Source organism: Mixophyes fleayi, chromosome 9, assembly GCF_038048845.1.
Source record: "Mixophyes fleayi isolate aMixFle1 chromosome 9, aMixFle1.hap1, whole genome shotgun sequence".
In the NCBI taxonomy this organism is placed as follows: domain Eukaryota; kingdom Metazoa; phylum Chordata; class Amphibia; order Anura; family Limnodynastidae; genus Mixophyes; species Mixophyes fleayi.
Window position 1 is genome coordinate 21722953 of NC_134410.1, and position 19240 is coordinate 21742192.

A 19240-nucleotide genomic window follows, 5' to 3' on the forward strand; every position below is an offset into this window, starting at 1 on the left:
GCATATAGACACACACCCTGTCCTACCAGCAGAAGAACTCTCTTGCCCCAAGAGCTTACAGTCTGACGGGGCAGAGAAGGGTAGAGTCTCCAGCTTCACTTGACTTAAAATCTAAATTGTTGAAGACTCAAAAGTATTAAAAGTCATGAAATAGGGCCAGCTAATAAAATACACTAGCAAATAACGGAAGAAATCCAGAACATGGATCTTACCAGATTGTCGAGCTCGGGATTGGAGGAGAATAGAGGTTTTTCTGTTCTGACCTGGAGATATAAAACAGAGAACACTGCACATAACTATCAAAGTAAAACGCCTCCGTCCCCCCGACACTGCTTATATCCCCCCCTCCAGTCTTATCCTAGATAAACTTCCCTTTTATTCTCCAATAATCCATTAAACTGCTGATCGTCTTCCTGGCGTATTCCTGCAGGAGACTGCGCTGTGGCATCCCCACTTTTATATCCTAAACCCTTTCCCCATCCATAAATCATCAACACGCAGATCTCAGGAGTGTTTCCTACAGCACAATTTCAATAAGACACATTTGTGACAGGTAGAGAGAGATTGTGGGGTTTTATCAATGATTTTTCTCTCCTCTGTCTTTCTTGTTTTTTTTTAACTTTCAAAAATAATTATATCTATATATACACGATTCTTAAAATTAACCCCAATATTGTTGTTAAAAGCAGAAATGTCTTCTAGAAAAAAAAAAGAAATACGCTTTAACAACCTCTCAGGCTGTATCGACAGTTCAGCTCATTAAAAGTGTGAGTTTAATGACTGATAATTACACTGCCAGTGCACAGATGCCAACAGCCACCAGTGGTCCAATTATAGTGAATCATTGTATTGCATTCATTTACTTGTGCACTTTGCACTTACAGTATAGTTTTGTTTGTGGAAGGGGGGGGGGGAGGGGTACATTTAATTTTCAGCATTTTTGGAAGCCAGCACGCTGCATTTTTGCATTTGGAGATGCAGGATTAAATCAACATAAGGCTTTAAAGCTGTTGTGAAACTACAAGCGTCAGCACGCCCTGGTCAACTTAAAGAGGACGTGTCACTTGATGAAGAAAAACTTTTGTAATCTTATGGGGGAGATTTATTGGCTGGCGATGTGGCGTGGCAACATCACCGCAATGTCCGGATGTGGGGTGCGAGAAAAAAAAAAATTGAGTGAAGAAGGTTATTGCCATTATATTGGCGCAACGTGTCTCCGTGGACGATCTGGAGACACCTCGCGTGGAATTGAATCCCCCCCCCATGTCTATTGCAAAACAGAGCTAAACAGAAACAAAATAAAATAAAAAAATAAAATAAAATAAAATAAACATAAAACAAACAGAACCAAAAGAGCCACCTGAGAGTGAGGACAGAGTGAAATCTCAAGCCAGGTCCTGGCATTAGTATATCTAGTGTTCTCACAAGTTATTGCACACTCATAGAGTACACTAGGCATTACTTAAAAAATATATATTCTTTCCTCAAAAATGACAGGCCCTCTTAAAGGCTTTCTAGCTGTGTTGGAAATACAAGTCCCAGCATTCCCTTTACGTCAAGTCTGGCCAATGTTACGTTTCACAGCCAGTTTGGAATTACTAGTCCCAGGATGCTGGGAATTGTAGTTCCACAACAACTGAGCAGACAAAGAAAAAAAAATACAAGTATAAAAAATGGTTTGGTGTAAGAGAGAACATACCTTGGGCTAGGGGGTACCTATACTAGAGGCATTACAGTGAACGTTAGTCGCAAGACAAGCCAACTGGCCTTCCTCTGCCGTCAACATTCTTGGCTTCTGAAGGACCCTTCCTCTTTTGTGTTAATGAAATCCACCTTTTCAGTCTCTTAATAAAACACGTCACAATAACTATCACTTCTACACATTACCGACGCTAGAACTGACCTGTTTAGCAAATACAGCAATGTCTTCGTTGAATGAATCCGAGGAACAAACATCCCCCCCTGGGAAGGAACCGGAATTATCCCGTGGTGAACAAGTAGCCAGCTCACACTTCTCGAACACCAACGCCAGCAGGGGAAAGAGGGGGTGTCTGGGGGGAGACAGCATTGCAGTTACTCCTCAATCTCTTACTTTCACACACGTAAAGTACGCTGCCTGAAGAGCAACATTATCCAGCTGTGATTCCAAGAGCTTGCACTCTAATAAAAAAAGTCTTAATATTGTCTCTATCTAGACTGTTGTATTACAAGTGAGGCTGACTACGAAGGATATATTCTATCTATCTGTCTCTATACTGAAATACAGACTACCGCCTACAAAAACTGTAAAATATGAGAAAACTCAGTAATTTTGGAATAACCACTGGCTAATTACACGCACAATTGAATTGCTACAGGCAATTGTAAATTTTCATTTCACTCATTTTCTTATTTATATACTCCAATCAAATCTATGTGGACACATGAATATACATATCTGTGTACATTTACAGACCATTTTGTTTATTTATAAAGGAGTGTGTATAGGTAACGTGTATAGCTAAATGTGTTTGTATATATAGCATATACCGTCAGTTTATAAAGACATGTATTTTTAGACGTGCACACACGTGGCTGTATATTTATAGACGTGCTGTGGGTGGTATTAGGTTACATACGGTCTCTTTACACCACTTTAACAAGAGAATTTCAGCCCCTGGTTTTTAAGCAGAATAAATAAATGATACAATTATTGCTTAACAGTCACACCATAAAATTCTTATCTGCTGTAAAATTAGATTGCCAGCACTATGGATCAAAATTCATATTGCAATGTAAAGAAGCCACAATATGAATATAGGAAAAACTAAATGACTAGAATTGTAGGTTACAGAAATAGGATATTCTGTCCCCGCTTCTAACCAGAGACTCTGTTTTCTATTATACTTAAATGCTTGAACCCTATAGGGCTTAAGTATACACTCAGACAAGCATAGAAGAACATATACTTCATATCAAATCCCAATGAAGGTATATTATAACACAGGGTCTAAGTACGGTATACTGATCATAAACTAAACACAAATATTCATTTGAATGCACAATTATGATGGTCGGCTCGCAGACCAGGTTCAATTTTTTTTTAAAAAACTTGCACACAAGTGTAATTCTACATATATACATAGAGCTCTAGAGCCTTAGGGCATCCACAACCAGCAATAAAGTGTGTGTGTGTGTGTGTGTGTGTGTGTGTGTATGTGTATATATATATATATATATATATATATATATATATATATATATATATATATATATATATATATATATATTAATATATATATTAATATATATATACACACACATACACACACACACACACACACATACACATTATTTCATTACATTTTGTCAATATGTAGATCTGCCAAGTAAATACGGTCAAGATTCGAACACATTATAGTGTCTTGGCTCTTGAGTGAACTAGGAAAGACGTTACTAACATGTGCATAGGGTGGGGAACAGGACCAAGAAAACACAACACATACATGTGTCTGTAGCATGAACACAGAGAGTGGGAGACGAAAAGCAAATCCCGCAGAGGAAAATAATTTAGACCGGAAAGTTCTGACAATGTCTTAAAATGACTTCATTCTGTGTACTCTACATGTGTCATATATGTACAAGCACACGGGTCAGACACAGTAATATGATAGGTTCATACATGGTTCTACAATACTGGTCGCCATCATGACTACAGAGTGGCACTGAACTCCTTCACTTTCCGTGCACATGGGGACCCCCGGTCCTCAGTGCAGCCCAGAGAGCTGACCTTCAACCTGTCTGTTTATAATATATAGGAAGTGTTTATAAACAGGGATACTGAACCTCAGATAATGTTATTAGCCGGTCTGCACAGCCTAGAGGGAGAGTGTATAAATGTGTTTATATAACAGTACACTCCCATATTATGCAGGAATATACAAGGCATGGTCCTCTCCTATTGGCAAGCATTACATATGACTGGTGTACAGCTGGCCCTGAGCTTATAGGGTGCCAGTCTCTCTTACCCATAAATCTCATCCTTCTCCCTCTTCAGGCCATCATTGCTGCCCATCCCCGGAGGCATTGGGAGTCGGTGAGCTGCCCCTGCAGACCCATAGGGTGAGCTCTGGCTAAGGGAATGGTGCTGCATTACCCGTCCTGTGTGCGCATCCCCAAAGCCAGCCAGGGAGATCCCATCCAACCCCGGGTAATGCACCATCTCATCGTACTGCAAGCACAGAACACAAGGAGAGATTACTTACCCAGCACAATGCATCACTTATCACATACATGGACAACAAGACATCATATAGCTGTACTATTATATACACACACACAAACGTCATCTATACTAGAATATCACATGCACAAAAATGTCATAACCTATATGCAAAAAAAAAAATATAACCTGTGCTATAATATATACAATGCATACTGTGTACAAAGAAATGCATTTCTTTCGGTATTATACCATAATACATAAGCTATATTATACCTTACACACATACCTATACACCATCATGGTATATAAACATACAATTTTAATCTATACTGTTAAATATCTATATCTATCCATACAGACATATAAATAATATTCACCAATATAGTACATTTATATTATATTAATATATATATATATATATATATATATATATATATATATATATATATATATATATATATACACATATATATACACACACACACACACACACACGCATATATGCATACTTATATGTACATACACACAAACATATCTACATACATAAACACTGTCCACCTCATTATATAATTTGCAGACACTAAAATGTGTGTGTGTATATAATATATATATATATATATATATATATATATATATACACATATATATATATATATTTACATACACATATATACATATATATACATACATACATACACACACATAATACAGTACTAGCCACAATTTATCTTAAATATTACATGAATCGGCTTTGATAAATTTCTTTTCAATAGAATATATAAATGTTGGAATCATGTATATCATCCCCACTTGATGGAACACTCTACAATGTGATGCAATACGTAATACTTACTTTTTGAAAAAATAGATTTAACAAAAACACTTTTTTTAAAAAAAACAAAACAAAACAAAAAACATTTCCCATACAAATTGCTAATAATGGTAAAGAACTGTAAATCAAATACATTCCTAAAACTACATTTCTCCAAGCACAAACATATTTATATATATATATATATATATATATATTAATTAATTTTCTTGTGGCAGTGAAGCATTCTCTCACAAACAAAATTAAAGTCATAAAAATGGGTAGTTAGTTTTTTTTTTTACCCCAAAAATACAAATACTGTAATTCTGACACTGCTTTTAAAATGGTACAATTCTAGAAAACCAACTAAACTAAAAATGGACACGACTTCCTTAAAAATAAACAGAAACCCCCCCCCCCTGCCCCCCCCCCAATAATACACTGCTGTCCTAAAAGAGTATTTTATATCTGATATTACAGCAGATTAGCCTAAACACAGCTCTTTAATTTAACATTATAAATCCCCAAATTTTCCCTCAGATACGCTACACAACTGTGTGTTTATTCTAATGTATGTATTTTAATATATTTATATTTACTTTTTCTTTCCACATTCCTCTCTCCCAGCTCCCAGACAGCAATCAGTCAACTGTAAAGAAACTTTTCTAAAATGCAAATCTCTCACCAGCTCAGAGTTTTTACATTTTTCCTGCCCTGGCCCTGGAGATTTAAAGAAGGTTGAAAAACCGTGTGAATTTATGCTGGGTAGTTTTGTGATTTAAAAAAGAAAAAAAAAATACAGTACAAAAGTTATGTAAAACTAGCTGAACTTAAGGGCTGGAAAAAAAAAAGTATTTTATTTTGCAAGTATACTTATGATTAGAAAGTTGTTTAAACACACACACACACACACACACATATATGTAATGTAATATATATAATATATATATATATATATATATATATATATATATATATATATATATATATATATATATATATACACACACACACACACAAATACAAATACAAATAATACCCACACATTAAGTTGACTTTGAAATAAACTAAACACACACATATTCAGGTACTGGATGAATCTAAGCATTTTTTCCAAATAACTGGTCTGATTCAATAAGCTTCTGGAGAATCTTGATCTACCTTAAATTTTAGACAGAGGACTGGCTGTTAAAACAGAACTTAATTCAGAGCCCTGTGCATCTACATTGAAAGTTTAGTAAACTCTACCACATCTTGGTGTAAATTCACACATTTAATGAGGCTGACATTCCACTGTTAATTTGTGCAGAACTAATTAGTAAGATTGTGTTATTTGCATGGAGGTAATTGTGATATAACGGTGCTATGTGTTATTTATGAACAGATCTGCCTGGCACTATACGTACAGTGTGAAATATATATTGGAGTTAGGATATGTATGGAGCTCACATCACTGTACGGGGTGAACTGAAACTTTTCACGACGCTGCGTTGCTTAGAAAAGAAAAGTTTAGAACAAGTTAGTGCCTAGCAGCCCTGGAGAGTGGCTGGGGGATCTAGCGATCTGTTCAGGGATCTTCTAGTTTAATTTAGGAAAATGTTCAATGTTCCCCAGGATAGATTTACTTTGGAATCTATTACAAAGATTTGGGGTATCCGAGTTGTGGAGATTAAAATCCCAGAACATCCCTTGGAATTATTGGGATGTATATAGAACGCTGGGGTGTATATAGAACGTTGGGGGTGTATATAGAACGTTGGGGTGTATAAAGAACGTTGGGGGTGTATATAGAACGCTGGGGGTGTATATAGAACGCTGGGGGTGTATTTCGAACGTTGGGGTGTATTTATAATTTAGCGATGTACAAACCCAACCTGGGTTCTTCTGCAGCTATAATCGGGGGATATTTGGAAAATAATATGACCTAGTGGACACTATGGATATTATGATGTAGAGGAGATGTCATTTTAAACAGAGCACCACAGAAATTGGGGTGTTTTTTAAGTCTTTGCATGCCATACTATGCTGGGTTATTGTATCACTACTAGATTTATATGTAATATATAACTCCTATGTACAAACAGTGCAACATCCTAATTTCAGATGCATTGGGGGGAAGATAGTGTTTGGAATGTAGAATGTGCATTTTGGAGATAAATACTGCCAGTGGGAAAGCTAGGAAATGGCATGCGAGCGAGTGTAATAAGTGTTGCAAGTGCCCCCCGCCCGCGATAAATCACTGTCCAGCGGCTGAGCCCATGGTATGAGGCCGGCCTACAGCGCATGAGAGCCGGCTGCTGCTGTCACAATGGAAGACCTACCCTTTGTGCCATTCCGAGTGCAATCCGCCTGTGATTGTCCTTTTGGCTGGAGACAATGGGAGGTGAGTGTGCTAGCAGCTCCTGGCTGGAGGGGTCCACAGGGCTGGGGGATAAGGTGGGACCTGGAGAGCTGAAGACAGGAGCATGGAGAGAGACAGAAGCTGTGCGTCCCCTCCTCTCTCTGGCTATCTCAGAGCTGCTGCTTCTGCCTGTCCATCAAGGTTGCAAGATCTGTCAAAATCCAAATGACTGATGATCTGAAGGAACAGTGAGTGGGTGGGGTGTGCAGCTAGACCCCCAAACAGCAGCCTTGTCTCCTGGAGCTTGTGCACCCCCCCTCTCTCTCTCTGCTGCTGCTCCAGTGTGTGATTTATCAGATCCAGTGAGGGTCTCCTCTCTGTGTCACACCGTCATGGTGCAAACCCCTCTCCTGGCTTCCTGCAGGAAGATGCTCAGTTCTTGCTGTGTGTGTAACAAGGAGTACATGGGGGATGCTCCTCTCTCTTTCTCTCTCCCTCCCTCTCCAAGCCCTGAGCAATGAGCAAACCCGGAAATAGAAGGGCCTTTAACTCCTGCAATGCCTGGCTCGGCCAGTCACTGAGCAGTGTGCTCTTGTCCCTCCCCACAAGATGCCACAATCCAGCAAAGTGCAGGGCAAACATGTAGTTAAAGCCAATTAACCCCTGCACACCAGGTCTAAGAAGAAGAGAAACTTAAGATTTTACTCATTTCCAATGATGCAAATTATGTATTATTACAAATAATTACCTTTTATCCAGTCCTATTTCAGGTCTATATGGTGCAAATCACACTGCAAAGTTCAGTGGATCGCAAAAGCTTGCAATCTTTGTCAATCAAGTTAAGCAATAAACCCTTTATAGGTCATTTGCCTTTTCTACAGTGCTAAGCCTTCCCCAAGTAAAAGGTGCATATATTATTGATAGGAAGAGTGTCAGTTAAATATTGTTACATTGAAATTGAGGACAAACCAAAAATAAATAAATAAAAATTAATAACAACATGTGTAATCAATAAACCTACATGGAAATAAAATATATTAGAAAACAAAAAAAACATTACTGGAGATTTCACAGCTGTCAAATAAAGAAATTCTCAACAATAAAATTCACCCTATATAGTGTCACATATGTATCATATGTATGCCTCTGCGTCTCGTTTTGGGATACTTATGGTAAGTCCCAGAAACTGAATTGTCCTATTTGCCCTCTTAGGGACTTCTATGGACGCTTTATATTATTCTGTAAATTTATGTTTACAGAATGGTCCCAACCTCTATTGAAGAGGCACATACTATAACACTATATATATATATATATATATATATATATATATATATATATATATATATATATATATATATATTTATTTATTTATTATAACACATAAAACCTATATATACCCATAACACCCCACACAGCACAGATATCAAGGCACATAAATCTCCCTTCTTCCTAATACACATCCAGTTGAACAGGGAACACTCACCTCCTAATATTGGGATCTTACTACACTTACCTGTCCCCTCCTGGTTACAATCAGACATCAGAACACAGACCTCTTCTTTCCTAATACCATAAGGAGACAGACCTGTCACTCTCCTCTTAACACACAGACATGAGATCTCTCATTTCCTCCTAATACACAGGTAACAGTCCTCTCACATCCTAATACACAGGTAACAATCCACACAATGTATATAAATAGATGATGATGATGACTGATGATGACGATATAGGTTTATGCAGCATATTTGTAGCCCATACTTGCCAACTCTCCTGGAATGTCCGGGAGATTCCCGGACTCCGGGGTATGGTAGTCTCCCGCATGTGCCCACTTCCTAGTGAAGTGGGCAGATTAGATCCAAAATGCCGCAATTCCCCGAGAACCGCGGCACTTGGCCCCGCCCCCTGGCTGGGCCACTATGCCAACGATTTTCGGTGCCTCGTCCCCCGCACTCCCACCTTCCCACCGGCGGCTCCCGGACCCCTACTGCCTTAAGTTGGCAAGTATGCTGTAGCCTCTAAACAGAGACCTGCTTATGGAAGCAAGATGGATTTTTTTCTGGAAAGTTACACATATAAAACCTGAACTTCTAATGGTAGAATTTCTGAGTGATTTGGCGGTAGGATCTAACAGAGGGGGATGAGATAATTACATTAAGTGATGTTTATAACACACATACTAAAGACTTCATATACACATAGTTCACACAGTGATGTTAAGTGCCTCAGTCACATGCAAAGTCAAACACTGACCACTGTCCCCTGCCTATATTTACACTCGCACGCCCCACTGTACTAATTCTGTTTGTGACTTGGGTAATGAATACACTCATCAATAACATCCTGTGGAGCGGTGGGTGTAAATGACCGGTATAAGGGTCTTTTACACAAAAATATCAAAACCATTAGTATGTAAATGACATAAATGTATATTCAGCTTAGCCCTCCCACCCAACACACGAAGAAGATCATTACTGTTATTGCTACTTCACACCAGTTCCTGATGAATGTTCTAATTACTCATAGAGGAGCTGGGAAGTGGGGAATGGACAGTGTGCGGTGGAACATGACTCGCAGGACGACCCCCATAACCAAGTATGGGGTGTCTGATGCATGAAGTACACCCCCAGCAATGGGAACTCATGAAACGTCATCAAACACTTTCTATAGATTGCATGGTGTAGTCACTGATAGCAACAGCGCCACCTCTATGGTTATAACGGCAGTTAAGATTCAATTATGTTTTTAATAATCAATATAATATATATATATATTAATAAGTATATATTGGAGCTCTTGCCATCTGGTTTGGACCCCTTCCATGACCCATAACATCCAGCTTATATCTGCCCTGAAATATTACGGGTTGTGTAATGCTTTTGTTGCTGCTTCTTGTAAGATGTGTTTAATGTCAAAGCAGAACGAAAGCCTAAAAATTAGATTTTGACAACTTGTAGTACAGAGTTTTACTTTTCATCCATTGTCAGAACAGCTCGTATAATTTTGCCTCCTCATATCACTGGAGGCTGTCATATTGATGAAAAAGTCTGACTCACTGAAGTCACTCACAGGAGCAGGGTATTTAAATTTCCCCGCTAGCAGCTTCAGGGCATGATACAGCAGGCTTTTCTTCTTAACGTGTTTACAGCTCTCATTAGATAATAGAGAAGCTGAGCATTTCCTTTATCCTGCTGTTTACCTCTCTCTGTCTATAAAGGACAGTGCCGCCTACTTTGATAGATATTATTATGGCAGCTAACAGTCCACAAAAGCCGAGACTGTAAAACTGACGTTAGCCAATACAAATATCAATTTATCACTTTGATAAACTATGCTTGTTACATGGGGGTTTTTAAAATAGCTGTTTTACGTTTTATTTAGTTAGTTTTATCTTAGTTATTGTCCAAAACCTGGCTCAGAAATGTCTATGTATATACGGTATACCCATAATAGAATGTAAAGTGTTTACACTGTATTTTCATTTAGTACGTTAGTATGCAGACATCTTTAGTTCAGACCAGGTCCTGAAACCACTTCTATACATATTGTGAACGCTACTCATAGCCTTTTTATATAGGGCAACCTTTATTTTAGATTAATGCTTTGTGGGCAGCACGATGGCCTAGTGGTTAGCACTCCTGCCTCACAGTGCTGGGGTCACGAGTTCGATTCCTGACCATGGCCTTATCTGTGTGGAGTTTGTATGTTCTCCCCGTGTGTGTGGTTTTCCTCCGGGTGCTCCGGTTTCCTCCCACACTCCAAAAACATACTGGTAGGTTAATTGGCTGCTCTCTAAATTGACCCTAGTCCCTAGGTTTCCAAACTGTGTGCCGCGGCGCTGTCACAGGGGTGCCATGGACAGGAAGAAGAAGAAGGAAGGAAAAAGAAAAAAAAACCCAAAAAACTACTTACCAATCCGGCGGCGCCCAGGACCCAGCATCCTCCTCCTTCCTCGCTTCTCACTGAATGCCGGGCGTGATGTTTTTTTCTTCTTCCTGTCCACGGCGGGATACAGAGGGGGCACAGCGCGGAGGCTGAGGGGGCAGAGCGCGGAGGCTGAGGGGGCAGAGCGCGGAGGCTGAGGGGGCACAGTGTGTATGGATGCAGGGGGCACAGTGTGTGTGGATGCAGGGGGCACAGAGTGTGTGGATGCAGGGGGCACAGAGTGTGTGGATGCAGGGGGCACAGAGTGTGTGGATGCAGGGGGCAGGGTCGCCAGGGGCCCGGTACAACAGCGCAGCACAGACTTACCTGGGGCCCCGCTGGTCTCCGCTACTCTGTCTTCAGCCTGGCTGTCACCGTGACAGCCAGGCACCAGGATGCGATCGCAGGGGTGGAGGAATCATTCCCCCTGCGATCATGTGATCTGGCTGTCAAGGGACAATAAGTATTTAATATATAAGTATTTATGGTAACATTGCTGTGTTCACTACCACCTATGCAGTACATACACATATAATACATGGCTTTCTAATTTAATTCTCAATATATTACCCATGATGACGACAACAGGAGTGTAAATTTGCTGTCATCAGAGTCTCTACAGAACATACGTCACACGTTTTTATTTAAAACCTTTCCATGGATATGTAAGTGGTGTGTATTGATTTAACACTAGGATTATAACTGTTTTAATCCTTGGTAATCCTGCCCTGGGGGGCTAGGACACCCGATTCTCTCTCCTATGTTAAATATGGCCTTGGGGTTACACACCTGACCTCTAGGGCAACCTATTACCTGTCGGCCTCACACCAATTGAAGGGGTACTTCTACCTCTTCAAATAAACATTATAATTGAATGTAATTATAAATTAATAAAATATGTTCAAAACAAATCACAATGATTCTGTTTTAAACAATCAAATACATAATGGTTTTATTGGAATTTATACACATTTTGGGAGTATTTGGAATAGATATGTATACTGCAGGGGGGTAGTTTGGGTACATTGTCACTCAATAGGTGGCACTAGGTCCTACAAACCTACAGCTTCTATTCTGACAGTCCTGAAAAGGAAATTTGGGTGTAAAACATTGCAATTAACTAGTTAACTATTGCAAATATGTAAGAGCTACCTATCCAGCAGAGCTTGCAAACGGATATACAGAGCACATTTCTGAGTGGGAGAGAATGAAGGACATACTCCTACCTCCCAATTTAGGCGAGAGTGTCCCACCAAGGTGAGATTTAGCACTTTGGTCTCAGCTCTCGCCCCCTTGGTCTGCGGACATGGCGATGGTTTTTGGAAAGGTGGGCTAATGTGCAGTGATTGAGCAACCTCATTTCGGGGGGCGTGGCCACTGACCCAATTTCCAAACTAAATGTTGGAAGCTATTCTTACTTGAAAGCGGGGTGCAACTCTCAATGCATTACAACCGCTTTTAATGATTATAGATTTCATGTTCTTGCATGAATGAGATTGGACAAAAATCAGGCTGATAAAGTAAGAATATTAAGCAGAAAACAACACATAAAATAAAAATATATGTGCAAACAGATTTAGAGATGACGGCGGAATGTTCCCACTCAATTTTAAATTGCAGTGTAAAGTGAAGCTGCTTAGGGGTATATTTACTAAACTGTGGGTTTGAAAAAGCGGAGATGTTGCCTATAGCAACCAATCAGATTCTAGCTGTCATTTTGTAGAATGTACTAAACAAATGATAACTAGAATCTGATTGGTTGCTATAGGCAACATCTCCAGTTTTTCAAACTAGCAGTTTAGTAAATATACCCCTTAATGTTTTTGTGCTACATGTGGAAACCGCCAGTACTTTCCCCGCATGTAAAAGCATATTGCATTTGCATCAAAACATGGTTTGCACCGAATAACTGGATTTACCCCTAACTGTACATTCATGTTCTTGTCTGCGTTTGTATGGTTTGTTTTTTGTTTCTCAAAACGATCTGAAAACATACTGACAGGTTAATTTATTTTGGGATAAATTGGCTCTGGTGTGTGTCTGTGGTAGGGAAACTAGATTGCAAGCTCCACTGGGGCAGTGACTGATTGAATAGACAGTCCTTTGATTGTGCGGCACTGCAGAATACGTTGGCACTATATAAATATAATAACAATAGTAAATGGATGGGGTTAAGACTGCTTGAGGCAGGCACGAGGCCTGGAAGGATGCGCACAGCACAGGCTTGTCAGAGATACAGAGAAATCCATCCTCTGCCAGCTAGGTCAGCAGTGTCAGCCATTAAACTCTGCTCCAGTAGATGCTCGGTCCTCTAATGCGTTCCCTTATGCACTTGCTAATCAATGATACAGGTGAAAATGGGCCTTTTGAGGGCTAAGAATCCAATTACTGAGCAGAAGAATGAGGCCGCGATGGCTGAATAGAGCAATGGCTGCCAAATTCTGTGTCTGGCACGAAGAGCTGCCCCCCCTCCCCTCTTTGAAAGACAACTGTTACTACTGATCTATTGGCCTGAAATGGGCCGTAGCGTGTTTGATGGCTTAGACTAGTATTACTAGGGGATTAGTCGGTGCTCAAAAACCAAGGAACAGCCTCCCAGCAGAGGTGGTAGGCAGGCCGCTCTGCTTCTGGATAATGAACTGGCTGTAGCAGAAGCACAAACTGTGAATGACTCTTAGCCCCCCCTCCTCGGGCAATTAACAACCAACTCTTAAAATCCCTACTTAGAACTTTCTACTGTGCATTCTGTGGTGGGTTCAGGATAACTAATCATTAATCAGGCATTTAAAAAGGAGAGGTGAAGCTCTTCTGACACCAGCAGCTTTGTAGGCAGAGGTGAGACAAGGGGCATCAGATAAACCGAGCCTGAGATTTCTCCAAAGCAACCTGCAAAGCTTTCTGTGCCTAAAGATTGACTGATCCACCCCAGCGTTTATCTGTAGAAGATCTGAGTGAATGTGTGACAGTCATTAGGCAGGATTCTGCTGTCCACTTTGGGTAGAAATTAGAGACCAATTAACACTCTATTGCAACATATTGTGTCCAGCCACAAAGCTGAACACACCAAGCTGTACTGGGATTTTCTGCAGTGATTGGAGAAGCAATTTTTCATTGCACTCCTCACTACAGCCTTGAATGCAGCTGAAAGCACAAATGAGCACTAGGGTTCATGCGCACAAGCGGAATTACTCATGTTACGCATACTTACCTACTTTCAGTAGACGACGTCCGGGAGAGGGGCTTGACTAATGGGCGGGGCGCCGCGAATCGTGTCATTTTGGCCCTGCCCCCACAAGTAAAATTACATTTTGTAGCGAGGGGCGGGGCCAAAATGACGCGATTCTTGGTGAATCGCGTCATTTTGGCAGGGAAGTCCCAGGATGCGGGAGAAATGCCAGCTCTCCCGGGAACCTGATCCAAATTTCGGGAGTCTCCCGGCCTTTCCGGGAGAGTTGGCAAGAATGATGTTACGTTCAAAGCAAAAAGGTGACTATACCACCAGCAAAGGGTCTAATGATCCCTATGCCGTTCTGTGTAATCCGTCCACACAGAACACTCTAAAATATATGGTAAACAGAAAATGATGCACTAGGCCACAGGGTGTGGGCGACGCACTCCGTCCGTGAGGGAAACACACCTCTCTACAGTTCTGGCCGAAGGGACAAAAGTTTGGAGTGCTGGGGACAGTCCCATAAAATCGAGAGGTATGCAAAGGTTTACCGTACTTATAAACCCCCAATAAAGATCAAAAGTGAAAGCTATGCACAGTGTGAGCAGCCATTCTGTGACCAGTACCAGCATCCACCAGGTAATCGTGACACCACTGAGGAACGATAGAGCTACTATTGTAGACCTGGACCGTGGCTCTCCTGGTGTTGTGAAACTACAAGCCCCAATATGCTTTGTCAGCTTATAGCCAGCCGATAGCTGGCAAGATGTCCTTGTGGAGAGCCACAGGTTGTCCAGGCCTCTCCTAGTAAATTGAATGGCTGTATTCTCATGAATACGGTTTCCGTCTACAAAGTGTGTGGTAAATGTTTTTAAGCCGCCCATTTACTAAGCTAGGAAAGAGTGTGTGCCTCTCTGAGTGCCCAAGTGCTTCTGCTTTACCCATACGCAATCTTCTGTGCCGCCTAAGACATGCATAAATCTGGCTGATGGTCATTGGTGCAGGTCGATATCACATTTATATACCGAACACGGTCAACGTCATCTAAGCATTGCCCATCTACGTCCCATCGCCCACTCCCTGATCTGAATAACCATTACCTTTGTAGGTTACCTTTGCACGGTGGCTTAGTGGTTAGCACTTCTACCTCACAGCACTGGGGTCATAAGTTCGATTCCCGACCATGGTCTTATCTGTGTGGAGTTTGTATGTTCTCCCCGTGTTTGCGTGGGTTTCCTCCGGGTGCTCCGGTTTCTTCCCACACTCTAAATACATACTAGTAGGTTAATTGGCTGCTATAAAATTGCCCTTAGTCTCTCTCGGTCTGTGTGTGTGTATGTTAGGGTATTTAGACTGTAAGCTACAATGGGGCAGGGACTGATGTGAATAAGTTCTCTGTACAGCGCTGCGGAATTAGTATTATATATAAATAGATAGATGATGATGATGATGGTAAAGTTTTACTGCTCATCTAAGTGAGATGATCAGCAACTTGTGGAAGTAAGGTGATGTATTTTATTCATGTTTATCTTTGTTCTATGCCCACTAGTTGCAATCCATAGGCCTGACGCACAAATAGCTTTCCCATAGAAAATAAAGCCCAGACCAAGATGTGCGACCATTAGCACACGAAGTGAACGCCACTAAGCTTGCCATTTTAATGTATGTAATTATAGCCTATTTCTGTGGAAACTCGCATGCTGTACCATACAAATGTTTATACACCTGTGCCAGACACTGTACGTGATCCTGGTATCTATCTCACCGCACGCTATTGCCGTACACGTAATCAGCCAATTCCTTCAGCCTGATGACCAAGCGGAGTGGATTCCGTTGCTCGGTGAAGGACCCGGGGTTCAGCTTGAGCGATGGGCCCATTACCACACACTGGCAGATCACGCTCATTGGCCAAACACATTTTTCACTAGTCCCAATCCACATTTGATTGATGCCATCCAAATAACTGCATGTTGTTTTGGCAGCTTTACATAAATATTTGTGGATTTTTCGGATACCCTTTTAAAGCATCTCGAATTTTGGTTTAATGACCCCTTTTTAATTATAACAATATAGAGTTAGGTTTGTCCACCTCTACTTGGACCCCAGTTGAAATGTCCCCTTTGCTTTGGCCTAAGATTAGAATTGTCTGAAGGTTTATATGATGCAGCACCAGAACTTGGGTTCACTTTGTGGTACCAGGGCTAGTTCGGTCAGGTTTTACCCAACGCTTGAACATCACTGCACACAGGACCGGTGGGATCCAGCACCCTCCTCCACCCCCCTCCACCTTGGGCAAGGTTCAACAAGTCAAAAAGCATTATGATAGCTATTAATTTTCCTTTCAAGCCTTCCCTTGTTTCACATTTCAAAATCCTACTACTTTCTCCCCCTTCCCCACGCCTCTCCTGCCAATGAGGAGCAGGGTCTTGGGGTCCTGCCCTGCCGCACTGATCCAGCGCCATAAATTATCCAAACTCGACCCCATAAAACTTTACCGAGCCAAGTGTTTATTTTGTGGTGTAAAACCAAGAGATTTGGGGTCAGAAGGAAGAGAACATTGCAAGAATTCCTCCCCAACAGCCCCTCACACCCAATTTTTTTTTATTTATTTTTTTAAAAAGTCTGAGCTACAGAATATATATTTATGGCTGGGCAGCTGTAAATTCAAAATCTCTGGATGACCCCGTGTTGCACTCTGCAACAAAATTAACCCTGTAATTGTCTCTCTCTTTAATAAACACAACCTGCTGTATGCATGTATTGTAAATTATCTATAAATACAATATATAAATGTAGAATAGCCTGCTCACTACCTTCCTGGTTCTCAAGAGTTGTTACGGCTACGTTGTACCTGGATGTCTCAGGTAGACCTACAAAGCCCGTGTCCCTACAGCTGTTGGGGACTTACAAGTCCACATCATTATGGGACTTCTAGTTCAACAGGTTGCCTCTGCTCACTTTTAATTAGGAGGTAAGATTAGTCATGTCAATGAACAATCCAGATATATACAGTATTTAGCACAAGGTTATTTGGCATCTGACAGCATTCAGGATGTGCCATATTAGACTTTGGGTATGGTTTGGTGCATCAGGAAGAGGTTCTAGAAGAAGGGATTAATCTCGGGGACGCTAACAAGAAGTGGGGCAGGGTGCCCTCCTGCACACAGCGTTGCCAACCGAGGTTGATGGAGTCTGGAGAGAATTTGTGTAGACCCGGTGGGACTAGGTACCAAAACGAATAAACCTTAGTGGTGTTTTCACTAATGTCAACACAAGTGGAGGAGGAATCAACATTATCTCTGATGCACATCCACATCTCCGGGGTCTACACCATGTCACATTCCCAAGTTAGCCCATGAGAATTCTTAGTCGGGTCCTGGCAGACAGAGGAAGATATATAGAGGTTAACAAGCCCCAAGCAGAGGCCCAGATTATTCAGACACTGACTATAGCTACAGAAATAATCTGAAGACTATGAGTCAAACATTAAAAAAATATAGACTTATCATCAAACAGACACACAACATTTCCGACACGGGTCCTATCGATTGTGACTACATAAAATGCCGACAGTGTAAATTTCCGTCACATAAAATGAAGGGATTCCAAAATAAAGGTTTAAGGTTAGGATTAGGGTTAGAGTTAGGATTATGGTTAGTGTTAACATTAGGGTAAGGCGCCGGGTCCTGCCATTGCCGCTTTAAAATGGTAAAACTCAGTATCGCCATTTTATGTGACCTGCCGGCATTTTCTGTAGCCGTAATTGATAGGACCCATCTCAGAAATGTTCTGTATGTGTTTGATGGTAAGTCTATAGGTTTTTTCATGTCGGCCTCACAGTCTTCGGAATATTTATGTCGCTATAGTCAGTGTTGGAATAATCTCAATCGTAAAAACGTACCCAACCCCAGCCAGCAGAGATATTTTAGCGTGGACCACTGAGGAGGTGCGTGGTCACTGCAGTACTTGTGCTAAAAATGATACAGTTGAAAATATTGAAATGGACCAATGTTTGGAATGTGATATTTGTCCTTAATGTCTGCAAAGAAGGGAAAGCCACAAAGGGTTGTAATTTATGTAAGAAACAGTATGTCCAGTCTGATCCAGAGAGAGAGGAAGCTGTGACCAGGAGGGAAGCCCAGATTGTCCCATATAGGAATGAGAGTGGGGGTAGCTGAAACAAGAGCAACTTTATGGATATTCCAGTCAGGCCCGGCGCTCCCATTAGGCAAGGTTAGGCAACTGCCTAAGGCGCCGGGCTCTGCAGGGCGCCTCAAAATTAAAAAGCAATGACTATTGTCGTTTAAAATGAGAAATCCACGGGGAAGGGAGGGGGGAAGGGGCTATGAATCGCCACCGCCGACTCTCTGTTCCGTCTCCTCCCCTCCCTGTCTGTCGGGCGTGACATCATCATCACGGCCCGACAGTGTCTGTGAGTGGAGGGGAGAAGACAGAGCAGAGAGGAGCAGCTTAATGCAGGTAAGATAAGGAAAGACGAGGGGAGGGAAGCGCCGATTTTGACAGGGTACCTGCGGCGGGGGGTGCCTATTTTTAAAGTGTGCCTGGGGGCGGAGGCGCTGATTTTCACAGTGTGCCTAGGGCGCCAAGGACCCTAGCACCGGCACTGATTCCAGTCCCATATTTTAAGTGGAAAATGCTACTGTCGGGTGTTTTTTGAATTCAGTACCTCTGGTCTGAGGGGGATCCAGAAGGATGAGAAAATGGGAACTGTACTAGTGAGCACAGATAGGATTGCCACTCAAACTTTGGAACTATGGGGAAAATGCC

The 19240-nt window shown here is 41.3% G+C and overlaps 1 protein-coding gene across 11 annotated transcripts in view; it reads right to left on the reverse strand.

The window, feature by feature from the left end:
- The window catches only part of MEIS3 (Meis homeobox 3), a 113158-nt gene that overhangs the window by 20564 nt on the left and 73354 nt on the right, over positions 1-19240 (reverse strand). For 7 of the 11 annotated variants that reach the window (XM_075186863.1, XM_075186868.1, XM_075186867.1 and 4 more), the window contains 3 exons: positions 4008-4210; positions 1904-2051; positions 213-263 (listed from right to left, as the gene is read on the reverse strand). In XM_075186863.1, coding sequence (XP_075042964.1) covers positions 213-263; positions 1904-2051; positions 4008-4210 — 402 coding nt within the window. Of the gene's footprint in view, positions 1-212; positions 264-1903; positions 2052-4007; positions 4211-5614; positions 5685-7336; positions 7873-11271; positions 11416-11610; positions 11707-19240 lie in introns of those variants that run through there. The other 4 variants (XM_075186866.1, XM_075186873.1, XM_075186870.1 and 1 more) reach the window with 3 other exon arrangements.